Genomic DNA, 13,121 nt, shown 5'->3' on the forward strand with positions numbered 1-13,121 from the left:
CCTATGGGTTTTCTTAACCCTTTACAGGTAAAGCAAGTAGAGAACTGGTACCAAGAGGGATTTTATAGCTAACTGGCTGGCTGGGTGTCCATAAAAGGAAGCTACTCTCCCCCCACCCCCCCTTAATTTATCACAGACGTAGTTGCTTTTTTTTAGAACTGTATGGGAGCCTACACTAAATTGCCTGCTGAGTTTATGTCAGCCCACCATAATGAGGTTACCACCATCTAAAGAGAGAAATGAAGAGGACTCTCCTAGGAAATGCAAAAGAACTGCCCCCCACTTTTTGCATGAGTGTGATTCAGCCTCACACTAATGCAACCTGGTAGGAATTCTCTTTGAAGGAAGCTGACCACAGAGTTTGAGAGTCATAGAATATCAGGGTTGGAAGGGACCTTAGGAGGTCATCTAGTCCAACCCGCTGCTCAAAGCAGGGCCAATCCCCAATTTTTACCCCAGATCCCTAAATGGCCCCTCAAGGATTGATCTCACACCCCTGGGTTTAGCAGGCCAATGCTCAAACCACTGAGCTATGCCTCTCTCAGTCCATGCACGCGTTTAGGTAACAGCTCCTACTTACCAGCTGACAAGAATGTTTCTTGCTCACAGCAGTCAGCAGCTATGATGAGCTCCTTTGGGGAGTCGGTTTGAGAATAAGAAATTTGTTTAGCTTGTGATTATTGTAAAGCTTGTTTGCTTTTCTAAGATTAAAGGTGGCAGAGTCTGAAATGCCTGCCTGTGTAACCATACACAGTCCCTGTCAAGCTGAGCTTCATTTACCTCTTCTGATTGCCTAATGGTGCTCCCCTGTCAGTATTGTTTAAACAGCAAATGATCAGGCTTATCAATCTTCTCTCAGTTATGTACAGGCACTCAACATTAGCACAGATACTTCATTTAAGCCTCCCCCCACCTTCCTCTTCCTTTGAGCCTAATTTTGCCCTTGTAAAAGCATATGCAGTTCTTATTGAAGTCTAGGAGAAGTGTGTGCACTTATGTGAGGGCAGAATTGACTTCTAGGGTTTTAGGCCTTTTTTGGTCAGTACTTCACATTTTTATTTTATGTACCGAATTTCATATATGGGTGATGGATACTTAGGCAAGGATAGGTGCGTGTGAATATGTTAATGGACACTAGGCAATGAAGAGAGTGTTTGGAGTTTTCTAGTTTATTGTGTTTTACATTCTTCATCTCACACACACACGGATTCTTTATAAAGAAATCAGCATGGTAAACATATTCTGTTATTCAATCTCTGCTGAGTTTTTTTGGAACATATGAGCATATATTTTGTTTTTGGTCAGCGTTAATATGCGATTTTACTGACAGAATAGTTCTAATACATTTATTGAGGGGAACCACAGCTAAATCTTGTATGGCTTAGTCCTGTATAGAATATACAGTGGCAAACTATTGGAGTGGCACAGAGAGAATTCCTTCCTACCCAACCTCTTTGAATGTTTCCCCATTTGTATCTTTGTCCTCTTCTATGCTATCCCTTACACTTGAAATTCTGTTGAAAAATCTTCATGTTACGTATAAAGGACTTCTAACACATGGGATTCTGAACCAAAGTGCATTTTGTACTTGAATGTTCTTACCTCTGATTAACTTGTAAAATCCTTAGGCTTGAGATCAAGACTTCTATGTTTGTACAGTAGTTGGCATGTTTACGGTACTCAACAAATAACTACTGTAGATTGGTAAAACTGCCTCTTTATCTCTGCGGGGTGAAGGGGGGTGGGGTGTCAGAGGTCTCATTAATGTTCATAGAGTGCTTTAGAGAAAGATAAAATGCTATAATAATTGCTACATGATACTCAGTGGCCTGTAGTTTTGGTTTAGTAGTGGATTGTTTGTGAATAGGTAGCAAGGAAGGTCTGGCATCTACCAGAGAACAAACCAACAGGTAAAATAAAATGAAGCTAAAGCACCTTTGACTTGGCCATGGATTGTAGCAATGAAAACTAATGGACAGCAACTTCTGTGAGGGCCACTCGCAATAATAATTGTGAGACAAACTGATACTCTGTGCAGGTTGTATTTAGCCAGAGATACCCGTTTGACACTAGGTGAAGCTTGCATCCTGCAGTGGACTGAAAAAGTCTGTTGTGGTGATGATGGCTTTCCATCATTATGGAATAATGTCAGTTGTTCCATAGTTAAAGATAAGGTTGCAACAGAGGTTCTGTTATAAATTTTTGCATATCTCTTCTCTAAAAAATAAAATAGAGAGCAAGAGACACACACACAAAACGGGCTCAAAACTTGTTGGTTAGCTCTGAGCCTAAGGTAGAATTGTTTCGAGCATCAAGCGATTGGCTCACGAACTGCCTGAGTTATGACACCCTAAAAACAATCCAGTCAGGACAGTCCCAACAGCTTAGCACATTAGTGCCCTTTTGGAGCATGACAGCTGTAGTCATATGTTTGTTTGATCCATGACTAATCCTGCACAGTAAGCAGGGTATTGTATCTTTCATGTTACGTTATTAATTGGACCATAATAAAACAAACAGTGATCTATGCCTGATAAAGAAATAAAGAAAATAGCATCTTTATTACAACATGCTATTGACAGGGGGCTATGTTCTTTCAAACTTTGTGGCTTCCCCCACCTCTTGTGAATTTTACAGCCAGATCATTTCAGATGTAGTTGTTTTGCTCCACAATTCAGTACAATCTCAAAAAGGAAAAAAAAAGGTAAAAGCGGTTTTTGAGCACTTTGTTAAGCAAAGAGAGCCACACCCATGCTAGATGTCAGCAAATGAGGAGTGACCCTAATCAACCAACCAAACTGAAATAGGTTAGGTGATGGATAGACAACAATTCAGTAGAAGTTTTATTTTCCATGTACCACTTTGCTCCTCCTTTATCACATCAGAGGAGCCTGGATCAAGATAAACTGCTAAGAAACAAAACTTCTATTTTCATGCAAATGTATCTCATGACAACTCCCTTCCTACTGCCCCACCTATAAATTTATTGTTTCTAAGTAGAACTTTTTTCTAAGCTTCCCAGGAATTGATAACAGCCCATTTAAAAACTTTTATTTGTAATAAAACTGCATAATGAGGAGTTTCCTGTTAGAATTTGGGGTAGGCTGCAGTTATAGCTTGCTGGAGAAGGTTGCAACTCATGGACTAGCTATAGCGCTAAAACAGAGATCCCCAAACCATTTTTTATTGTAACATGGAATCACAGTTCAGGCCAACTGCACCTGTATTTCCCCTCAGTGATCCAGCAAAGGCATCTTCACTCAGGCTTCTGGCTTCCTAGCCTTTGCCTTTCTTGGGTGGAGATCTACATCTCTCTCCCTCGTGACCTGGGTATGTCCAGGCTGAACAGTTCAGTTCCTTCACTGTGTTATTCCCAGCAAAAGACAGTCCACCTAAACATGCTTGCTTCTTCCCACAGAGACAGCACACAGTGTAATTTCCTACAGTTATAAGTTACCACACAACTCTTCCTTGCAGGCTTATTTATCATGGTAAAAGTATTACAGAAAATACATTAAAAACAATAAAAGAATCTACAAGCATGCTAAAAACAAGCTTGCAAGAGATCTCCCCCCACTGTCTGCACCGTGCACGCTGGCAGGCGAGCTCCCAAAAGAGGTCTTGTTTGTGGTCACAAATTTATAACAGCCTCTGCTCAGAACTAGCACCTAGTCTTCTGGAGCCTCAGTAGGCCATGGTGTTCCAACCCTTCCCTAAGGATTGGGGCCCGCCATGGACCAGAGGTCCTGTCCATTTGCTGGATCACAAAGAAGCCCTGAGTCATCTTAAATTCAGGCTCTGTCTTCAAACATTTTTTCTTTGTCAGTTACTCCCTGCAGAATGCAGACGGGGTCTCTGAACTGTCCTCATGTCACAAGTGACCAGCAGACAAAAGGTTCCCCATCAGGGCAAAGCTTCAAAGGCTGAGTCAGTAGGTGGGGGGGTTGCAATCCCCTCCTCCCCAGTAACTTCCTAAGAATTCCACTTCACACATATTGTCCCAAAAGATCAAGCATGTCTGCTATATTATTCATCATAGTCTTTTGAAATTCACATTATCTCCTAGAGATTACATTAATCCTTCTTCCTCCTAAAGAAGTTCCATACAATGCCACAGTAGTACACACACGTTTTCATTTTCAATACAATGGACCCATAAGTTACTAAGTGTAATTCAATACGGTTTTACTTAATTCCATAAGGTTTGCACATGATATTGCAGGATATTGTCGTATCTGTCACAAACGGTATGGAAATGGTTGAGAACCAGTGCTCTGCTTACACCCATTCATTAGGTGCTAAAAGAACCAACCCACCAATAGAACATACAATAATCCAACCTATTGTCACATAGACAAACACAAAAAGAAAAGGAGTACTTGTGGCACCTTAGAGACTAACCAATTTATTTGAGCATAAGTTTTCGTGAGCTATAGACAAACACAGGGGGTGAAGTCCTGACCCCCTTGAAATCAATGACAAATCTCCCATTGACTTCAACAGGGCCTGGATTTCATCCAGAGACTACTACAGAATGTTTGCTTCGTTTCACATTTTCATAAAAGCATGGGATAGTGACTATAAAGTAAAAAATCCTGTGACATATCCTCTAATCAGGTGTACAGAAGCTCTTTAGCATGGTTTAATACTATGGGATATTGATTCTATTATATTTTCCATATGCAAAGAACAAACACACACTTCCAGTCAGAATGACCTTTATTTTATATTAAGAGTCCAACAAAGCAAGAAGGAACAAAGGTAAAGTCTGCAAAAGAGAGCACAGTGTGTGTGTATGTCTCACGTGCAGCAGGAAAGGAAACATCTGCATTTAAAAGTGTACTTTGTAGAACAAGTCATAACATTAACAAGCCACATATACCATAGGGTCTATTCCCCTTTTCTCTCTCTCATTTTTAATTAAGCATAACTGGGGTTTCTGGATTTAGGGTTAAACTGATGAAACCCCATACTGGAAACAAAACAAAAGGAAGAAAAATAATAATAAAAAAGCTAAACAAACACCCAAACTGACACGTTTTGGAGTGTTGAAAATGTTTAGGGGATGGGGAGAGAGGAGGAGTTATGAAAAATAACTCTCTGAGAGTTCATTCCCTGCTGAGCGGTGTAATGTGAATGTAAATTAACAAAAACGACCAGGAGTGGAAATTCAAGACCCTGATTGGAAACAGAGCTGTCCAAAACCGGGGAAATACGTTTGTCATTGTGAAACACTTTAAAATTGTGTGTGATTTATGAAACTTTGAATTTCACCCTGATCTAATTAGAAGAGGATTTCCTCTAGCTGGGGAGCTGTAAACAGCTTTCAAAATAGCGCCTACTGCCACCACCCATCAATCCTCACTCCCCAGCTATCGGTAGTTAGTCAGACACTCAGAGAAAGTGGGACAGGGCCTATCCTTCCCCCTCTGCCGTCCAGCACCCCACCTGTACACCGGTCGGAGGACTACATCTCCCAGCATGCTTTGTTGGCTCCTCTCCCCTGGAGCCCGGGCTTTGGGCGGGGTTGATGTAATGCGGTGAAGTCACAAAGCCTCTCGGGGAGGCGAGAGGCGGTGGGGCTCGCAAGAGGCTGCCGAAGCTGAAGAGGCAAAGGAGCGGCCGCTTTGTCTGTTTGCCGCCCGCAGAGAGCCACCTGCAGTCCCCGCACGGGGTGCGAGCCCCACCCCGGCGCTCTGCAGAAGTGGTTCTGCCGCGGGGCCGCTTGGTTTTTTGCTGGAGAAGCTGGACAATGCAGGGTCGCTGCTTTCTCTGACTCCCCCCGCCCCATGACCTGCTGACGGTGGGACCCGGGTGTTTGCGGTCCCTGCCTGCTAGACGCTGGATGCATTAGGCACGCGGGTTGCAGCTCGCCCTTCAGCATCCCTCCCACCCCTCCGAGATGGCGGACCCAGCCGAATGCAGCATCAAAGTGATGTGCCGGTTCCGGCCCCTCAACGAGGCGGAGATCCTCCGCGGGGACAAATTCATCCCCAAGTTCAAAGGCGAGGAGACGGTGGTGATCGGGGTAAGTCTCGCCGGGATGCCCCCCTCCCCCGCTCCCAGCTACCGCAGGGCCGAGCATCCTGGGGCCGCTGTTCTGCAGCCTTGGCAAAAAGCACCATCGCCCCCCCCCCCCCCCGCCCCTTCGCGCGCCGCGCAGCACCCGCACCCTGGGCACCTGGCTGCCTCCCTGCCGCGGCCCATTGTTCCCGCCCCAGGACGGGGGGGCGGGTTGTCCCAGGGCTCCGGTGTAGCTAGCGGGGTCTGGGCAGGCTCCTGCCGCAGAATTGCAGGGGAACCCGCTTCCTCCAGGAGGGGGCTGGGGCAGGAGCACGGGCACGTCCCCAGGGGTTTCTCTCACTTCCCAATCCTCCCCCCTCCTCCTTCTCTTTCTTCTCCTCCTTTGACTTGGAGTTTATTGTCTCTCCCTCCCCCCGGGAAAGCAGCCCTGCGGGCACGCGGCCCCCTGTTGGGATGCGAAGGGTCTGGGGGATGCAGACGCCGGGGCAGGGGGGAGAAGTTCCTCAGAGTGGGGCGGGTGGCACGAGACTGCTCTGCACACTCCGGCTTTCTCCCGGGGACCAGTGACCGCCTCCGCTGCCCGCGGCTCCAGCCCCGGGGCCAGGGGCTGGGCGGCAGAGGGCTGCCCGCGTGCCGCGCTCCCCTCGTTCGTACCTGCGGTGGGGAGGAATTGAATGGAGTCGGCCTCGCTTCCCACCTGGGTTGCAGCCTCCCAGCCCCCAGTATTGATTAGGCTGATGTCATTCTGCTCACTGGGCATGCTCGCGCTCTCCCTCGCTCGTGGGGTACCTCAAATGATTGGCAGGTGACAACAATTTCGGGAGAGAATTGCAGAGCTCAGTGTGCGTGTCTCTCTTCTCTTCCCCTCTCCCCGGGCCTGGCTTGCTCTCAGCCTCTGTGTCTCACCAGCGGCGCTGTGTAAAAACCTGCCAGGCTGCGGCCGGTGCAGATGGAAGGAGAGAGGTGTACGGGCTGCGTGTGCTCTGATTGATGGGTTCCCTTCAGCCCCTTTGCTGTCACATAGCTAGAGAGAGCTCATTGCGGCAGTCGCTGGAGGCCGCCTTCTTTCCCGGGAAAGTTTCTTCGCTCGAATGGATCGAAGAGCCTTCCGCCACTCTTGCTGTGCGCGAGGAGTCGTGCTTGGAGTTCTTACGGCGTCTGAGCACCGACCCGTGGTTACTCCGCGCCCAGTGTGTTTTGTGGACAACAGGATCGGTGCTCCCTGAATGTGCTAGGTCAATGATAGTTCTGTTGCACCTGTTTTGCATTGTGTTTGCATTGGAGCCATGTGAGGTCCGGAGCAGGAGGCAGAGATTAAATCCTAACCTGTTCGTTCGAAGCAGAAAAAAAAAGTGTAGTTTTGCAGTATGTAGTTGTTGAGCATAGTTTGTATGTAAAGCCATCATTAAATTTTATTATGCATTATTTATAGAGGCACATAGATAAATGGTTACAGATTCCAGTAGAACAAATCGTTGATTTGAATCGTCTGGAAGCAGTGTAGTAAAATCTCATTCCGTGGGCAAGTTAGTGATATAGTTGAAATGTTCATCCTTAGATAAGTAGATCCACATGTGGTGTTTCTTTCTACCACAAAGTCTAAAATATATATTTAAGCATCAATTCACTACCCCAGGTCCTAGTGACAACAGATTTCTGGACAGGCCAATATTCTTGTTCCACCAGCATATCACGCTGAGAAGTAACCTTCATAACAGCAAAGGGCTCTGGAATCACTGACTAGCGCATACCTAACATGATCACTAAAAAAGCAATCTATGTGGTTATTTGGATTCCTGTATGATCTGGGACTAGGGTGACCATATTTCCCTATGCTGAATATGGAACACCTAGTAAAATTACTCGTATTCAAGCAAGTTCAATGGCAATCAATCAAAACTATGCAGTACACGTTCAAAGTAACATCAAGTTGACTGAACCTCTGTTAAAAAGAAATAGTGCACAGTTGGATTCTTCTTCTTTACCTTCTTATCTTTAAGGCTTTAGGGCTCACACGGGAGAGGTGACACACACACATACTCCCATACACTGTTCTCACACGGGCAGTGACCGACCCAACCCTCCCTTCCTGGCGATCTCCGCCCTCCATGCTTGGTTGGGCCCCCAGGGTGGACCCACCTCTCCTGGTACCTGGTGTTGCCTCTTCCTGAGGCAGCACATGGAGGCAGCATGCAGGGTCATATGCCTGCCAGATTTCTGCCAGGGTTCACCCCAGAAAGTGGCCAGCAGCAGCCTTTCGGCACTGCACGGGAGGGCAGGGACCGGAGCTGCTTCCAGTCGAGGGAGGGGGGAGGGAAGAGATGACCTGGCCCCTGTCTTTGCAGAGCTCATCTCTTCTTCCCCTCCCCGCTGTGCCTGGAAGCAGCTTGTCCCTTCCTCACATAGTATCTCACATAGTGTCGAAAGGCAGCTAACACCTCCAGGCTGCTGCTGGCCACCAACATAACCCAGCCGCCTCCTGTCCCCCAGGGAGAGGTGGCTCAGCAGGGAAGGGTTCCTAGGGTACGGAGCAGCCCCACGCTCCTTGGGGGCAGCACCGAGGGCAAGTGAGGAGGATGCTAAGACCCTGCCCGGGGGGCTGCTGTGGAGCCTGCAGGGTCAGGGTGCTCACAGGCTGGAAATCGCTTCCACCCCTCTACTCCAGAGCTTAGATGAGGGGCAGAGACACTTCCCTATGCCAGTGCTGTGTGGGGCTTTGGCACGTCCAGGGCTCGGCTCCTCCTGGCCAGCGAAGGAGTCCGGAGGGTCTTGGGCTTTCCCAGGGTGCTGTCCCAGCCAGAGGCAGTTGGGGAAGGAAGGAGCCTGCCAGCGAGGCTGTTGGTGGGCTGAGCACTCTGACCTGGGGCTGGTTCTCCGCACAGCGCTGGGAATGGGATGCGCCGCACCAGGGGGGATATAGAGGAGCAGTGGGGCTGGGGGGGTGGCGGTGAAGGGGCAAAGCAGGGAGAGGACAGCGAGAGGGGGAGCACATAAAAGGCAGATGGGTGGGCAGCAGAGGCGACACTTAGCCAGCTGCTGCTAACACCTGCCTGCACTCACCAGCCACTGCAGGGCGCCTCCAGTGCCGGCCAGAAACAGGATGGGGGTGGGGCCCTGCTGGCCAAGAGCTGGCATCCAGCGGGGGCTGTGCTGATGGACCAGCAGGGGGAGCGGCTGGCCCCGCGTGCTCCAACCTTATCCCACCACCAGCCTCGCACACCCACCCTCATTGTCAGTTATTGCCCTCTCCCCTCTCACCGCTGGTGGGCAGGTGGTTGGTGAGCAGGGATCCAGCCAGCAGCAGGAACCACCAGTACAGATGCAGGGTGGGGAGAGAGACAGAAAATATGCCCACTTTTAAGAAAGTCAGGACACCTGCAGGAGGGCTTAAATATGGGACTGTCCCTTTAAAACCAAGACATCTGGTCCCCCTATCTGGGACCCAACTCTCCCACAGACTGTTTGCTTATCATGGCAGTTAAGATTGTCTGGGGTGTGCTTGCTGTAAGTTCTTGGACCTGAAGCTTTCCACTGGAGGCCCTTATCTTTGAATGGCTCGTTTTGGCAGTCTGCCAGCATGGGGCTTTGGTGATCTTCAGTGCATGATGTAGGACCAGGTCATTTCTACTTGAGCTAGTATGTGGTTAATTGTCTGACTTGCTGGATTTTGTTTTCCCTTGGTGCTTTGTTTTGTATTTTGGCCTGCAGTGATCACAGCCATATTTATGCTACTCATTATAAGGTTTATTTTTATAACCAAATACTTGGATAAGTGCTTGAGATCAATAAATAAATAATAAACCACATAAATGGCTAGTTGGTTATTAACAAGGTTTTTATTTCAACTACTTACAGGTATTGTCAGAATTTATTGGAAGGACAAGCAGTTTTTCATGAGAGAGCTGCTAAATGACTCATGAACAACTGAAATGTTTTGAGATAAATGTTATAGAAAAGTCTATTTCTCTTTTTTTAATTACTGAGGGCATTGCATCAAAACAGGATATTTGCTTTCTGAGCAGATAAATTCTCATTCCTCACCTTCAGTTGTAATCATAATAATCTTCACAGCAATTAATCTGATGTCAAAAACAGAGGATTGTGACTTCAGGCAATGGATGTTTAGAATGAAGGAGAAATAACTGGCAGAAAGAGATGAAGCCTTATGAAAGAGAGATCTTCTCCATGCAAATGTCAGTGATCTTAAACAACACATAAAGTATATTAATTAAAAGTAGAATTGTTTTAAAAAAACTGGAATCTGACTAAATCAGTTTACAGAGAATTTGAACGTAAAGTGGTATTTTATTTTTTTTCATGGAAGTGAAACCATGTGCAAATTGTAATTCTGGTTATAGCTCATCTCTGCTTATAATGTAGTTCTTTGGAAAACATTGAGTTCAGTTTAAAATGATTCAGGTGAAGAAAGAGCTCAGACATCACTATAAAGCATTAGCTGCTCTCTCCAAAGACAAAAACGAAAAACAGATATTTTCTAGTTCTTATGCATTGGAGGACTTAGTCTCTAATTTATGACATGTAAAAGTGTATTTTGAACCTTGTGTATAGCTTGTGGTTTGGCAGGATAAATCTTCAGCACCTTTAGTTTATCATCCTGGAAAGCTTGTCTCAACCAGAACAGCTTCTTCCTTTCTCTTTCTCATGACATAGCTAGGGTCTGGGAAGAAGACCTAGTGACATCCAATGAGACTTAGGGCTTGTTTACACTACCGTCCGGATCGACTGGCAGTGATCGATCCAGCAGGAGTCGATTTATCGTGTCTATATTAGACACGATAAATCAACCGCTGATTGCTTTAGCATCCACTCTGGTACTCCACCTCAACAAGAAGCGCAAGTGGAATTGACAGGAGAGCATCTCCCATTTACACACCACAGTGAAGGCACCGCGGTAAGTAGATCTAAGTACATCAACTTCAGCTACATTATTCACGTAGCTGACGTTGCATAACTTAGATCGATTACCCCCATAGTGTAGACCAGGCCTTGGTTTGCTTAGTTGTAAGTCTGTCACATTAAACAGAGAAAAAAATGTATCTCCTGAGTTGGGTTCGCTGCCATGATGCCTGTGAGGAAATCAGCTAGTTTAAACTGGCTTGAGGGTGCTGATGTTTTCTGTATCTCTTTACAGTTTTCGAATTATAAACATTCATAAGAATATTTTCACACTTGAGGCCTTGACCTTAACTGGAACCTGTGGGAACTACTGCAATATACTATTAATAATAGAATGTATTATTGATCTTCATTATTTAGTGTGTCAGATTGAATGCTCAGCTCCAATAACTAGTAATACTTACCCACAGAAAAATCACATTTCTGCTAGAAAATGTTCGCAGCATAGTCTTCATTTTAGAAGAGCACTCTTTTTCTTTAACATTCATAAAGTTATTAAGATGGAACTGCCGAGCTAAATTAAACAAATCAACCACAATTTCAAATGTTCCTCTGTTGCTTCTGAATAAAGGCCGCAAAGTGGGTCTTTTGTTAGTCCAGCATCTTTTTCTTTTTCTTCAGCAATATCAGGACTGATTTTTCTATGAGAAGACTGTAAAACTAGTGGAGTTTTGTTATCACAAAAGATAAGACTGAAACCTGAATAACTGAAAGGGGAAAAGATGTCTAATCCAACTCTTCTGAATCCTTAAAGTGAGATTTTTTTTTTTTCTTAACTCAAGCTCCTGACAAACAACTGCGGGGAAATGCTTTCTTTGTGAAATATTCAACATCATGCACCTCCTGTTGTTTTCTCCTATTACAGTTTTATGAGGTTTCAGAAGGTCCTCCAGCAGCTACAGGATGGGAAGACTTAAAATTACTGCTTTCTCTTTTCTTTTTCTTTTTTTAAAAAAGGCAAATGACTCCTCCTCCCCCAACTTCTTTTGGGACATCTTTGAGTCTATTTCTATACATCTTGAGTAAAGCTGTATTTTATCATACCCATGACTCTGTGACTTTCAGGATTTGCTTATCTAAAACAATCCTGGCCCCATTGAAGTCTATGGCAAAATTCCCCTTGACTTTAATAGGAGCGGGATTTCATCCATGGTCTTTGTCACCTGAACCAGCCTCCTCCATGAATCTTCTTAGATTTGGCTGTACATGTGTACCATTTAGTATGGATAAACTAATATAATAAAATGGCTTTAATCAATTTTTAATGGCAAATTGGAGACTAATTACCTTTTCTCAATTTTCCATGGCCAACAATATAATAATTAAAATTTTAGTGTGTCAGACTTATCTTTAAGTTCAAATTGACTCCTGCGTTTTTACTGTGACTTAACCCTTTTTTTGCCATGATGGCCAACTTACCTTGATCATAGTAGGCACGAAGAGGCAAAAGCAATAAATAAATTGCTTTCTTTTGCAGTTCACGTTTAACTAAGCTACTGGATTCCTTATTGAGTTTCAAACAGATTTTCAGTAGACTGCTGCTTAGTTTGTTGTCTTTGTTCCTCTGTACCATCAAGGTGACTCTGTTAGCTATTTGGTTTTGCCTGATGTGTCTGCAAATGTATTTTCCTTGACAGTTTTTTTTTTCCTTGTATTTTGTGAGTGTTAAGCGGTGTGCACAGCTCAGCCAGTGAAGTATCTTGGTGACCTGAAAACACTTAACACCTGCAGCTACTGTACTCACATGCCTAAGTGTTTGCAGGATTGAGGACTGGGAGGGATACACAGGGAGACTCTGCAAGGAAATAAGCAGCCTGTGATGTAAAAAGACTATTTTCCCAGCTAAGTTTGTGGGCCTGCAATATATTTCCCCCCCCAAATTTAGAAAATAAATAAAGAGCAAGGAATTGAACTTAATTGAGGGAAAAAATGCAGGAACAAGTTTGTTCTTCAGGTGGATCTGTAGTGCCCACTCATTTTGAAGCTTGCTGTTCGTGAAAGGCAGAAACTGATGTTCTTTAGTTTTAGTTATGATATTTAGCATTGTGGATTGCCTGAACTAATTTCTGGCTGTCCTAATGTCAGTGTTTTGTATTTCCAGGAAGGAGACAGAAATTAACTTTTTGATTCTGGTTTCGCATTCCTTTTTGAGATGAAACTAAGGGCTGAACGCGAGCAAA

At 45.3% G+C, this 13,121-nt stretch overlaps 1 protein-coding gene across 3 annotated transcripts in view; it reads left to right on the forward strand.

Annotated features, from left to right (window-relative positions):
• Nucleotides 1-5,542: 5,542 nt before the first annotated feature.
• The window catches only part of KIF5C (kinesin family member 5C), a 148,401-nt gene continuing 140,822 nt past the window's right edge, over nucleotides 5,543-13,121 (forward strand). For all 3 annotated transcript variants that reach the window (XM_048869161.2, XM_048869160.2, XM_048869162.2), the window contains exon 1: nucleotides 5,543-6,028. In XM_048869161.2, coding sequence (XP_048725118.1) covers nucleotides 5,903-6,028 — 126 coding nt within the window. In that variant the 5' untranslated portion in view covers nucleotides 5,543-5,902. The remainder of the gene's footprint in view (nucleotides 6,029-13,121) is intronic.

Source organism: Caretta caretta, chromosome 11 (genome assembly GCF_965140235.1).
Source record: "Caretta caretta isolate rCarCar2 chromosome 11, rCarCar1.hap1, whole genome shotgun sequence".
Classification (NCBI taxonomy): Eukaryota; Metazoa; Chordata; order Testudines; family Cheloniidae; genus Caretta; species Caretta caretta.